The sequence below is a fragment of the Vulpes vulpes genome, chromosome X, assembly GCF_048418805.1.
Source record: "Vulpes vulpes isolate BD-2025 chromosome X, VulVul3, whole genome shotgun sequence".
Lineage (NCBI taxonomy): Eukaryota > Metazoa > Chordata > Mammalia > Carnivora > Canidae > Vulpes > Vulpes vulpes.
In genome coordinates, this window is record NC_132796.1 from 52,006,498 (window position 1) to 52,020,880 (window position 14,383).

Below are 14,383 nucleotides of genomic sequence, written 5' to 3' on the forward strand. Positions count from 1 at the left end.
TAACCCAGTTGTGGTCAGGTAATCAAATGTAAAAATTACTTAAGAACCTGGTATGTTGGGCAGCCCGGGTAGCTCAGCGATTTAGCACCACCTTCGGCCCAGGGTATGATCCTGGAGACCCAGGATCGAGTCCCATGTCAGACTCCTTGCATGGAGCCTGTTTCTCCCTCTGCCTGTGTCTCTGCCTCCCTCTTTCTCTATGTCTCTCATGGATAAATAAATAAAATCCTTTAAAAAAAAAAAGAACCTGGTATGTTAAATTGCAGCAATGGCAATAATAGCAAACAAATATGGTGCTTACTATGTGCTAAACTCTGTTCTAAGTACTTAAAGTTTTGATTGTTGAAGTATTGGTTGCCATTTTTCCCATTTGCTTCCCGTTTCTACCCTCCACTAAGGACCTGTTACTTAAACACTGTAACAAAATTAGGGAAGGTGATGCTGTTATGGCATCATCAAAGAACTGAATTTGGGCACCCTTGTCATTTTTAATTGTGTCTGCTATTCCCAAGAAACTGTCTTAAGAGAGCAGTCTCAATTTTGTTACAATGAATATGTGAATTCATTCTTGTAAGTATCAAATGGTTACATGTAAGATTTAAAGCCCTTAATTATAAAAATGTCATAAATTTTTTAATACAGAAAGTCACAAATAATTTTAAAAATCACCTATAATCCATCACTCCAAGATTACCGCTGTTAACATCTTGTTTTTACCACTTTATTTTTAACAATACCAGATTTACAATGAAGAAATCTTGGATCTTCTATGCCCATCTCGTGAGAAAGCCTCTCAAATAAATATACGAGAGGATCCTAAAGAAGGCATAAAGGTGTGTTTGTCTGTCATTTATTGTTACTGAAAAATGTTGACCACGCTAAAGTTCACATCCCTTTTACTTGCAACTGTGGTTTTAAATGACTATTGACATCTCAGTCTCTCAGATTTTGTATGATCCTAATTTCCTTTGTTAATCTAGAAATCCTAGATGGGAGCTCATGTGGGGAAGGAAGTTATATTGTCTTCCTGTTACCTGTTGAAGGAATGGTAATATCAATTAAATATTTTATTAGTTATTTACAGAGTTCTAGTCCTGGCCTATTCAGTATAATAGCCACTAGCCACAAATGACTATTTAAACTTAAGTGAGCTAAAATATAATGTAATTTAAAATTCAGTCCCTTGGTCCCACCAGCCACATATCCAGTGCTCAGTAGCTACATGTGGCTGTGGCTACTATAGAACAGCACAGACATAGATCATACCCATGGTCATAGGAAATTCTGTTGGGACAGCACTATATAACAGACATTATAGTAGACTATAGAATGATACTTAAAAAGGAAAAATAATGTAAAACATTTAAAATCCATAAGTACCATAAGAAGAAGAGATCACTTATGTGAGAGGCTTCTGTCATATGGTTTAGATGCAGGATGAGGAGCTATAGTTGAACAGAAAATTTGAGTCAAGGTTGGGAGTTTTGTATATGGGAGTGGACCAAATCTAGAAGCCAGTATTGAAAACAGGCAGAGCTTGAGTCTAGCTCCAGCTTGAGTATTCAGAGGGGGAATCCAAGGCTGAAAGTAGATGAGAATAGGTTTTATATACTTGGGAAACTTAGTAAAATAGTGTCTTACCCATCTTCTTCCCATTCTTCTCTTCCCCTCATGGAAAGTTGGAGGTTTAGAGTATAGGTGCATGAGGAGCAGGCGGGCTTCTGAGTTTTTTCCTTTTTGGATTTTAAAGTCATACCCCCCCGCTAAATAAATAAATAAATAAATAAATAAATAAATAAATAAATAAATAAATAAATAAATAAAGTCATTAGCCATGCATTAAAGCAAGGCTTGAAGGATCATACCTATTTTAAAAGCCCGATAGGGGAGCCTGGGTAGCTCAAATGGTTAAGTGTCTGCCTTCAGCTCAGATCATGATCTCAGGATCCTGGGATCCAGTTCCTCATTGGGCTCCCTGCTCAGTGGGGAGTCTGCTTCTCCATCTCCCTATGCCCCTCCCCCTACTCATGTTCTCTCTCTTGATATATCTCTGTCTCAAATGAATAAATAAAATCTTTAAAAATAAATAAAAGCCCATTAAACTTAGAATATGGGAAGACAATTTGGATAGTGGGGATAAGAAACCTGGGCAAAAGGCATCCTGTCACCAGAAAGAATGTTGGTACTTAACCAGGTCTTGACCCAGTTCCAAGATCTTTTTTATGCCTCATGCCAAGGCAGGAATTAAATCCCAAGCATTATTTGAGGTACAATTTTCAATACAAAGAAGTGTGCATAACTGATGTAAATTGAGATGGATAAAGACAAGTTTGTCTGCATTCTTCAGATGAGATAGATGGAATATAAGCAGAGATAAAAGATGTAAGGGTATTCTTATAGTGGCTTAAGCAGAAAACAGACTCCTTGGGGGTAGTAGGACTAGACCAGTCTGTCTGGATTAGAGACTCTGGGTTGAGAAGTAATGGATGTGTTAGAACCAGATTATGAAGCCAGGCTAAAGCTTCATGTGTTCCATTCCTGTGAATCATATATAAGTGAGATTGCTCTGGCTCCTTTTACCAAGTTTTTATCTTATGTGTGTATCTCTCCAACTATGTTAGCTCCTAGAGGTTAGGAGAGCATCTTAAAATCTCCTCTGATCCTCATTATCTAGCACAGAACTTAGAAATTTCGGAGGCATGATTTTAGGGAGACTAAACAGAAATGGATTGAAAAGGAGACAGACTAGATTGAGGAAGGCCAGTTGGAGAAACTTTACCTTATTCTTCAGGCATGAAGTAAGATTGGCCTGGACAAGGCAAGTAGATGTAGAAAGGAAAAGGAAGCAATGGATTCAAAAGAAAAATGGCTAGGAGTTGGTGATAGGTGAAATATGGAGAAATGGGAGGAGAGGAATTGAAGGTGAATGTGAGGTTCTGAGAATAGAAATATTCATAGAAATGAAGTCGTAGAAAGAATCAGTGCTGGTGGGAAGGAAGATGAGTTTGGTTTATAATTCACTGTTTTCAAAGTGTAAGTAGCAGTCCTCTAGAAGGACTAGAAATTAGGGCCACAGATGTAGATCTGGAAGCTATGGACTAATAAAATAGGAGCATATTTGGGCTCAAAGGGGCTTCATAATCATCTGGTTCAATCTCCAGAGGCTCCAAGAGATTTTTAACATGTACAAATTCTCTCGGAGATATAATACTAAGCCTAGGACCCTGTTTTCTTGCTATTTCCCTTGGTGAAGATGAAGTATAAAACAAATCAGAGGTATGGGAGGAGCATAGGGTCACATGGAGAAAGTAGCCAAGAGAAATACCATAAGTATTTGTGTTGCCTTTACTGTTCTTAGGGCCAAAGCTTACCTTCACTTGGAGGCTCCCTGGAAGGCATCTATCCACTGCTCTATCCTAAAATCTAGAGATCTCTTCTAGCTCCAGTATTGCCTGGTACCCTTGCTTTAGAGGTCCCTAGGGGAGATTAGAGACTGTGGTTTGCAGTGATCACAATGTTGCTAGTTAAAACAGTCCTCATTATCACAACTGTTCTATTTATTGAGGTTCTGCTGGAGTATCAAAGCATTATTTTTTAACCTACCAATCCTTCTATCTTTGATGAAGTATTTAAAGTGGAATCATAAGGGCATTTTTTTTCTTTCTCTGAATTAGATTGTTGGACTCACTGAGAAGACTGTTGTAGTTGCTCTGGATACTGTTTCCTGTTTGGAGCAGGGCAACAACTGTAGGACCGTTGCATCCACAGCTATGAACTCCCAGTCATCCCGATCTCATGCCATCTTTACAATCTCCATAGAGCAAAGAAAGAAAAGTGACAAGTAAGTTGCACCTACAGTTTAAAGAGTCAAGATTTTTAATGTTAGTTAATATTAAGTTGCTCCTTCAGTGCATTTGACAAATCATCAGCCATTAGTACTCTGAGCACTGGTAACCAGTAGAGCCATTTTTGACTGACTTGAAAGAAAACTAGAACCAGCAGACTGACTCTGACACTCTGCTACCCTCACGTTCACATACCATTCTCATTCGGGTCTTCTTGTCATCACAGGAATAGCAGCTTTCGCTCCAAGCTGCATCTTGTGGACCTTGCTGGATCAGAAAGACAGAAGAAAACCAAGGCTGAAGGGGATCGTCTGAAAGAGGGTGAGAGAAATTAAGGCCACAGCTGTAGATGAAAACTTCCTAGTACTCCCATTGTATCATTGGTGTCTTGACTGAAATATTTCAGGTCATTTTCTAACAGTAGCTACAATTCAAGTTTGAGGCTGATATCAGAAATAGTGAAAAACTGTTTCTTTCCCTTGCACTCATTTTCTAATTTAGGTGTGAGATTTGGATCTGGCCCTTGGTTTGATTTCATCTGGTCCAGGCAAGTTTTAGTTTTTGCTTGGTTTTGTTTGGTTTTACCCCCAACTACTTATGATTAAAATCAGTATCCTGATTCTGTCCTCTGAAGTATTCACTATCCTTCTCAGATATTATCACTTATAAACTTCATCAGCATGGTTTCCATATCTTTATTTAAGTCGTTGGATATAAATGATGAAGCTCCTAAGGCTAGAAGAACCCCATGGTTTATGCTATTAGAGACCTTAGTCTAGCATGATAGTGGCCTGGTAATCTGCATGCTTTGGGAATGATCTTTCAAGTGATTATTAATCTAACAAAAATTAACAACTAGTCTCTATTTCTTGATTTTGTGCTTAAGAATCTCTTAAAAGATTTTGTCAAATATTCAGATATACTAAGTCTGCCATATTTCTATTAGCTACCAATTTAGTAACATTACAAAAAAGAAATAAGGATTAGCTTAAATTGACTTCTTAGTGAATTAAAACTGGCTTCTAGTGCTAATTCTTCCATTTCTAGGTCCCTGCAAGCCATCCCTATAATCATCTAGAATAATAATATTCATCATCATCATCATCATCATCATCATCATCTAGAAGACTCACATCAAAATTGCCAGGCTGTAATTTAGAATTAACTTTTTTTTTTCCTTTTTTGAAAATTGAAATTCTATCTGCCCAGTCTTCTGGAACATCTTTCTTTGTGATTCCTCAGTGATCATTGACATAGCTTCAGCATTCTCATTTGAAATTAATCTCAATTTCCTTGGCTATAATTCATCAGATTTTTTGAACTGTTAAAGTAGTTGAGTTCTCACTTACTACTTGTTCACTCATATTGGGCTGTGGTTCCCTCTGAGGCATTGAGATGAGAATGCAGGAGCAAAAATAGTAATTGAGGAATTTTATCTCTGTCACGTATCATTATTACATTGCTGGCACAGGGCAAAGACCTATTTCTTCCTCATTCACCTTTTTGTTCTGAATGTATTGGAAAGTGCCTTTTTTGTTTTATGTTTGCACTGTGACATTTAGCCTTCTTAATACTATTTTAGATTCTATTACTATTCTAATACTATTAAAGATTCTTGGAACTCTTTTTTTATGTTTACAGTTTGAGGTTTTTAAACAGCTTTATTGAGATATAACTCACATACCATAAAATTTACCCATTTCAACTGAACACTTCAGCAGATTTTAGAATATTCACAGAGCTGTGCAACCATCACCACGATCTAATTGTAGAACATGCTTATCACCCTACTCCCAGCCCCTTCTCTAGCCCTAGGCAACCATAACCTGTATTTCAGATAAATATAGTCGTACAATATGTGGTCTTTTGTGACTGCCTTGTTTCACTTAACATAAAGTTTTCAGGGATCCTCTACGTTGTAGTGTATATCAATATTTTATTCCCTTTGCTGAATCATATTCCATTGTGTGGATATACATGTTGCTTGTCTATTCCTCAGTTGTATCCAATTTAGCTATTTTGAATATTGCTTTGTGAGCACTTGCATGTAAGTTTTTGTGTATACAAGTTTTAGTTTCCCTTTAGGTATACACCTAAGTGTGTGATCTCTGGCTGGGTAATATGGTAACTTTAAAATTTCCTTTTTTAAAGAAATTTAAAATGTAATTAATATACCATAAAATTCACCCTTTTAAACTATACAAGTCAGTCATTTTTAGTATATTCACAAAGTTGTGTAACCATCACCATGGTATATTTTATTTTTTTAAAAAGATTTTATTTTCTTTATTCATGAGAGACACACACAGAGAGAGGCAGAGACACAGTCAGAGAGAGAAGCAGGCTCCGTGCAGGGAGCCCGATGAGGAACTCCATCCTGGGACTCCAGGATCATGCCCTGAGCTGAAGGCAGACACTCAACCGCTGAGCCACCCAGGCGTCCCCACCATGGTAGATTTTAGAACATTTTTGTCACCCAAAAAGAAAACCCACATGCATTAGCAGTCATTCTCTATTTTCCCCCAGCTTCCTCCCCCCACCTCCACACCCCTCACCCCACCTATCTATGACTCATGCTCTTTCTGTCCCTACAGATTTGCCTAATCTGGACATTTCATGTACATCTAGTCATACAATATGTGGTCTTTTGTTTTGCTTGTTATTTTTAGAATTCTGATTTTAAAATTAGGATTCTAATTTTTCCATATTCTTACTTTTATTATGTCTTTAATTGTAGCCATCCTAGTGGGTGTGAAGTGATACCTCATTGTGGTTTTGGTTTGCATTTCCCCAATGGCTAATGACGTTGAACATTGTTTCATGTGTTTATCAGCAATTTATATATCTTTTTAGAAAAATGTTCAGTCAGATTTTTTGCCCCTTTTTTAATTGGGTTATTTATCTTTTTATGGGTGGGTTATGTGTGTCCTTTATACATTCTGGATACTAACCCCTTATCAGGTATTTCTTTGCGAATGTTTCCTCCCGTTCTTTGGGTTGTGTTTTCACTTATTGATGTTATCCTTTGAAGCACATTATTTAAAAAATTTTGATGAAGTCCACTCATCTATTTTTTCTCTTGCTGCTTATATTTTTGGTGTCATGTCTATAGAAAATGCCTAATCCAAGGTCACAAAGATGTGTGCTTCTGTTTTCTTTTAAGAGCTTTATGGTTTTACATGTCTTTGATCCATTTTAAGTTAATTTTTGTATATGGTATGAAGTGGGAGTCCAAAGTTCAGTCTTTTGCATGTAGATCATTAGTTATCCCCACATCATTTATTGAAAAGACTATTCTTTCTACTGAATTGTCTTGGCATCTTTGTCAAGAAGCAATTGAACTCTCAATTCTATTCCATTTATCTGTATGTCTATCCTTACACCAGTCTTGATTACTACACTGTCTTGATTACTGTAGCTTTGTAACAAGTTTTGAAATCAGGAAGTGTGAGTGCTTCAACTTTGTTCTTTTTCAAGATTGTTTTGGCTATTCTGGGTCCCTTGCATTTCCATATGAATGTTAGGATCAACTTGTCATTTTCTGCAAAGAAGCCAGCTGGGATTTTCATAGGGATTGTGTTGAATCTGTAGATCAATTTAGAAAGTATTGCCATCTTAATATTAAGTCGTAAATTCACAAAAATCAAGTGTTCTTCCATTTATTTGGACCTTCTTAAATAAGTTTTAAAATTTTCACTGTTTAAGTTGTACATTTCTTTTGTTAAATTTATTCCTAAATATTTTATTCTTTTCAATGCTGTAGTAAATGGAATTGTTTTCTTAAACTCATCTTCAAATTGTTCATTGAGCTTTGTTTTTTAAAAGATTTTTATTTATTCATGAGACACACACACACACACACACAGAGAGAGAGAGAGAGAGAGAGAGAGAGAGAGGGAGTGTGAGGGAGAGCCAGAGACACAGGCAGAGGGAGAAGCAGGCTCCATGCAGGGAGCCCGACATGGGACTCTATTCCAGGTCTCCACGATCAGGCCCTGGGCTGAAGGCGGCGCTAAACCATTGAGCCACCTGGGCTACCCCTGTTTATTGAGCTTTGTATAGTGACTTGTGTCTGCAACCTTGCTGAACTTGTTTGTTTGTTCTGATAGGTTTTTAATGGATTCTTTAGGATTTTTTTGTATATTTTTTTATTGGAGTTCGATTTGCCAACATCTAGCATAACACCCAGTGCTCATCCCATCAAGTGTCTTTAGGATTTCTATATACAAGTTCATGTCATCTGTAACAGAGATAGTTTTTGCTGGTCTGGATGCCTTTATTTCCTTTTCTTGCTTAATTGTCCTGGCTAGAACCTCCAGGACAATGTTGAATAGAAATGGTGAGAATGGATATTGTCTTGTTCCTGATTTTAGGGGAAAAGCATTCAGTCTTTTACTGTTTGTTTTAAAGATTGTATTTATTTATTCATGAGAGACACACAGGGAGGCAGAGATAGGCAGAGGGAGAAGCAGGCTCCCCGCAGGAAACCTGATGCAGGACTTGACTCCAGGGCTCTGGGATCATGCCCTGAGCCAAACGTAGATGCTCAACCACTCAGCCACCTAGGCATCTCCAGTCTTTTACTGTTAAGTATGATGTTAGCTGTGTGTTTTTCAGATGCCCCTACCAGGATGAGGAATTTCTGTCTATACCTAATTTGTTGAGTGTTTTTTTTATTATTTTTATTTTTATAAATAATAAATTTAAATAATAAATTTAAAAATTTTTAAATAATAAATTTATTTTTTATTGGTGTTCAATTTGCCAAGATACAGAATAACACCCAGTGCTCATCCCGTCAAGTGCCCCCCTCAGTGCCCGTCACCCATTCACCCCCACCCCCCTCCCCTTCCACCACCCCCAGTTCGTTTCTGGGTAGGAAATATCAGAAAGGGAGACCGAACATAAAGACTCCTAACTCTGTTGAGTGTTTTTATCATGAGTTTGTCAAATGATTTTTCATCATGTATTGAAAATGATCACATTATTTTTGTTCATTATTCTGTTGATATGGTTTATGGCATTAATTGATTTTGGATGTTAAACCAATCTCATTCCTAGAGTAAATCCAACTTGTTGTTTTTGTATGTTTAGTGACTTTCTCGGACTAATTCTTTAATTCCCAGTAGTCTGCAGTCACAGAAGTGTGTACTTAGTTACTTTAGTGGTTAGCTAATGATTTGTCTCAGATTTCCTTAAATGCCTTAAACTTTAACTCTTCCAGCCTTCATCTAGGGCTCTGTGTTATGTGTTGGGGCTTGTTTCTAACGCTCAGGCTCTAGTCTTCACTTCTTAAACAGGGCCTCAATATTAGCTAGGGGTTGAAGAGAGGGCTTTTTAGGTCTTTCCTGAGCATGCACACAGAAATAGACCAGAGCTTTTTAAAGCCTCCTGTGGATACTACGTTGCCCAGATTTTCCTTTTAAGTTTTCAAGCAGGCTCTTGTTTAACTATGGCTATGAAGTTTGTTGTGTATTATCACCAGATATTTTTCTATACATAAGCGTGCATGTACATATAGTAATGTATTTGTTATATGCCTTTAAATTTTTCATGCTGCTAAAATAATTTATTTCCTTTGAATTACACAGGTAATATATGAACAAATTCCTAGTATAAAACACAAACAATGCAGATGAAAATAAACCATCCTTCTCCCCTCACCCCCAACTTCCTAATCCTAATCTACATGTAACCACTTTCACCTGCCTGGTTTTATTTTACTTGGTATTTTCCTGTTGTTTTTAAAGACAAATGCTATCATACTGCACATAGTATTTTTCAACTTCCTTTTGTCTCTCAATAACATACCTTTGAAATTTTTTTATACCACTATATAAATCTGCCTCATTTTTATAACTGCTATATAGGATTCCACAGTGTGTAAAATCTACCTTGTTTATTTAACCATTCCTGTATTGAATGACATTTAGGTTGTCTAGTTTCTAGCTATTGCAAAATGATGCCTCAGTCAATAACCTTGTATATGATATATACTTGAAAATATTCTCTAAATTATATACTGGGAAGAGGAATTGCTAGGGTGAAGGGCATACACATTTGAGATTTTAAGTACTGCTAAATATTGTTCTCCAAAATGTCTGTCCCAGTATGTATGCCACCTATTCTATATGAGAATGTTTTCCTGTACTGTTGACAATATTAGATATTATTGACCTTTTTTATTTCTATCTTGACACTGCATGTTATTTAAAAATTTTTTTATTTTCCCCAATTACTTGTGAAATTGAGTGTTTTTTCACATTATGGGCAGTTTCTTTTTCCATTTCTGTGAATTGCCTGTTCATACCCTTTGCTTATTTTTTTCTTTCAGATTGTATTTTTCTTGTTGACTTTAGAAGTTGTTTATACATACTAGGGATGCCTGGGTGGCTCAATCAATTAAGCCTCTACCTTCGGCTCAGGTCATGATTCCAAGGTCCTAGGATCAAGCCCCACATCCGGCTCCCTGCTCAATGGGGAGCCTGCTTCTCCCTCTCCCTCTGCCATTTCCCTTGTTTGTGCGCTCTCTCTCTGTCAAATAAATAAATAAATAAAATATTTTTAAAAAGTTGCTTATATAATCTAGATATTAATACCTTGTTATATACATTACATATGTTTTTCTCAATCTTATTTTTAACTTTGTAATCTTTTCATTCATGTTTTATGTGTGTGTAGTTTCCTATTTCTTTTCTTTTTTTAATAATAAATTTATTTTTTATTGGTGTTCAATTTGCCAACATATAGAATAACACCCAGTGCTCATCCCGTCAAGTGCCCACCTCAGTGCCCACCACCCAGTCACCCCCACCCCCTGCCCTCCTCCCCTTCCACCACCCCTAGTTCGTTTCCCAGAGTTAGGAGTCTTCCATGTTCTGTCTCCCTTTCTGATATTTCCCACTTATTTTTTCTCCTTTCCCCTTTATTCCCTTTCACTATTATTTATATTCCCCAAATGAATGAGACCATATAATGTTTGTCCTTCTCCGATTGACTTATTTCACTCAGCATAATACCCTCCAGTTCCATCCACGTCGAAGCAAATGGTGGGTATTTGTTGTTTCTAATGGCTGAGTAATATTCCATTGTATACATAAACCACATCTTCTTTATCCATTCATCTTTCGATGGACACCGAGGCTCCTTACACAGTTGGGCTATTGTGGACATTGCTGCTAGAAACATCGGGGTGCAGGTGTCCTGGCGTTTCATTGCATCTGTATCTTTGGGGTAAATCCCCAGCAGTGCAATTGCTGGGTCGTAGGGCAGATCTATTTTTAACTCTTTGAGGAACCTCCACACAGTTTTCCAGAGTGGCTGCACCATTTCACATTCCCACCGACAGTGCAGGTTCCTATTTCTTTTCTTGAGGTAAAATTTATATACAATAAAACACATGTATTTTAAATGTTCAGTTTGTTGAATTTTGATAGTTGTATATGCACTTATCACCCAGTTTAAGTGTAACTATCACCCAAAACATGACGTGAAACATTTCCATCTATCCCACAAAGTTCCCGTGTATCCCTTTCCAGTCAATCCACCCTACCCACATTCTACCACTCTCACAAGCAACCACTCTCTTTCTGAATTTCTATCACCATAGATTAATTTTGTATATTCTTAGACTTCATATTAATGGAATCACATAATTTTTATGTGCCTGGCTTCTTTTGTTTAGCATAATGTGGTTAGGAGTGGTTTCTTTTTTTTTGAGATTTGTCCATGTTCTTGCTCTGTGTTACTGAGTAGTATTCCATTATATGATTATAAGACTGTTTGTTTTTCCATTCTCCTATAGATGGAAATTTGGGTTATTTCCAGTTTTTGACTATTATGAAGAAGGCTACCTTGAACATTCATATATAGGTCTTATTGTTAATAGGTATTTTCATTCCTCTTGAGTCAATACGTTGGGGTGGAGGAGGTAGATGTATGCTTAACTATATAAGAAAATGCTTAATAGTTCTTTAACATAATTTGTATCATTTCATATGCCAGCAATATAGGAGAGTCCCAGTTTATCACATCTTCATAAAAAAAAGATGTCTTGGAAACATGAGAGTGGGTGTCAAATGGGATCTCATCATGGTTTTAATTTGCATTTCAAAGATGACAATGTTGAGCCTCTTTTCATGTACTTACTATCTATTCATGTATCGTCTTTTTTCAAGTGTCCATTCAAGTCTTTTGCCCATTTTAACAAATTGAGGTATTCATCTTTTTATTGATGAGTTGTGGGAATTCTTTATATATTCTGGATTCAAGTATCACATAATGTATGTTACAGATATTTTTTTACAGTCTATGTCTTGTCTTTTTAATGTCTTTAATGAGCAGAAATTTTAATTTTTATGAAGTCCAGATATCTAACCTCTAATGCTTAGAGCTTTCGGTGTCTTGTCTGAGAAATCTTTGCCTACCCAAAGTCATAAAGATAATCTCCTATGTTTCCTGCTTAAAGCTTTAGTTTTAACTTTTTCATAGTTCTGTAACGTATCTTGAATTAATTTTTGGTTATAAAGTGAGATAGGGATTGAAGATCATTTCCCTGACACCACATGGATATGCAGTTGTTCTAGCACCATTTGTTAAAAAGAAGTCCCTTAAACCACTAACTTGACTTAGTATCATGGTGTATTGAGTTGATGATATGTGTGTGGGTCTATTTCTGGATTCTATTCTGCCCTATTAGTGTATTTGCTTATTATTAAACCCTTTAATAGATCTAACTTATAATATATTTTCATCTCTGGAAAGGCAAGTTTCTCCTCACTTTTATCAGAACCATTTTGATTATTTTCTCTTCCAAATGAGTATTATTTTTTTAATTTTATAAAAAATTTTATTTACTCATGAGAGACAAAGAGACAGGCAGAAACATAGGCAGAAGGAGAAGCAGGCTCCCTGTGGAAGAGCCCGATGCAGGACTCAATCCCAGGACCCCCAGGATCACGACCTGAGCCAAAGGCAGATGCTCAACCACTGAGACACCCAGGTGCCTGTGAGATGAGTTTTAGACAGGTTGTCAAGTTCTATGAAAAATTCACAAATTTCATAAATTCTGAATGTAATATATAGATTAACTTGAGGATTGGGCCTACCCATCCAGGAGCATGATCTCTCTGTATTTATTCAATTCTTCTATTATGTCTTTCAGTAAACTTTTGCTGGTTTCTTAGTATAATTCTTTTTTTTTTAATTTATTTTTTTATTTTTTTTAATTAACTTTTATTGGTGTTCAATTTACCAACATACAGAAAAACACCCAGTGCTCATCCCGTCAAGTGTCCACCTCAGTGCCCATCACCCATTCCCCTCCAACACCCGCCCTCCTCCCCTTCCACCACCCCTAGTTCATTTCCCCGAGTTAGGAGTCTTTATGTTCTGTCTCCCTTCCTGATATTTCCCAACATTTCTTTTCCCTTCCTTTATATTCCCTTTCACTATTATTCATATTCCCCAAATGAATGAGAACATACACTGTTTGTCCTTCTCCGATTGACTTATTTCACTCAGCATAATACCCTCCCGTTCCATCCACTTTGAAGCAAATGGTGGGTATTTGTCGTTTCTAATTGCTGAGTAATATTCCATTGTATACATAAACCACATCTTCTTTATCCATTCATCTTTCGATGGACACCGAGGCTCCTTCCACAGTTTGGCTATTGTGGCCATTGCTGATAGAAACATCGGGGTGCAGGTGTCCCGACGTTTCATTGCATCTGAATCTTTGGGGTAAATCCCCAACAGTGCAATTGCTGGGTCGTAGGGCAGGTCTATTTTTAACTCTTTGAGGAACCTCCACACAGTTTTCCAGAGTGGCTGCACCAGTTCACAGTCCCACCAACAGTGTAAGAGGGTTCCCTTTTCTCCGCATCCTCTCCAACATTTGTGGTTTCCTGCCTTGTTAATTTTCCCCATTCTCACTGGTGTGAGGTGGTATCTCATTGTGGTTTTGATTTGTATTTCCCTGATGGCAAGTGATGCAGAGCATTTTCTCATGTGCATGTTGGCCATGTCCATGTCTTCTTCTGTGAGATTTCTCTTCATGTCTTTTGCCCATTTCATGATTGGATTGTTTGTTTCTTTGGTGTTGAGTTTAATAAGTTCTTTATAGATTTTGGAAACTAGCCCTTTATCTGATATGTCATTTGCAAATATCTTCTCCCATTCTGTAGGTTGTCTTTTAGTTTTGTTGACTGTATCCTTTGCTGTGCAAAAGCTTCTTATCTTGATGAAGTCCCAATAGTTCATTTTTGCTTTTGTTTCTTTTGCCTTTGTGGATGTATCTTGCAAGAAGTTACTGTGGCCAAGTTCAAAAAGGGTGTTGCCTGTGTTCTCCTCTAGGATTTTGATGGAATCTTGTCTCACATTTAGATCTCTCATCCATTTTGAGTTTATCTTTGTGTATGGTGAAAGAGAGTGGTCCAGTTTCATTCTTCTGCATGTGGATGTCCAATTTTCCCAGCACCATTTATTGAAGAGACTGTCTTTCTTCCAATGGATAGTCTTTCCTCCTTTATCGAATA

The 14,383-nt window shown here is 37.0% G+C and overlaps 1 protein-coding gene across 3 annotated transcripts in view; it reads left to right on the forward strand.

Moving 5' to 3' along the window:
• KIF4A (kinesin family member 4A) overlaps positions 1-14,383 on the forward strand; it is a 126,121-nt gene that overhangs the window by 5,541 nt on the left and 106,197 nt on the right. For all 3 annotated transcript variants that reach the window (XM_072744539.1, XM_025982856.2, XM_072744540.1), the window contains 3 exons: positions 741-833; positions 3,675-3,841; positions 4,072-4,166. In XM_072744539.1, the coding sequence (XP_072600640.1) occupies positions 741-833; positions 3,675-3,841; positions 4,072-4,166 (355 nt within the window). The remainder of the gene's footprint in view (positions 1-740; positions 834-3,674; positions 3,842-4,071; positions 4,167-14,383) is intronic.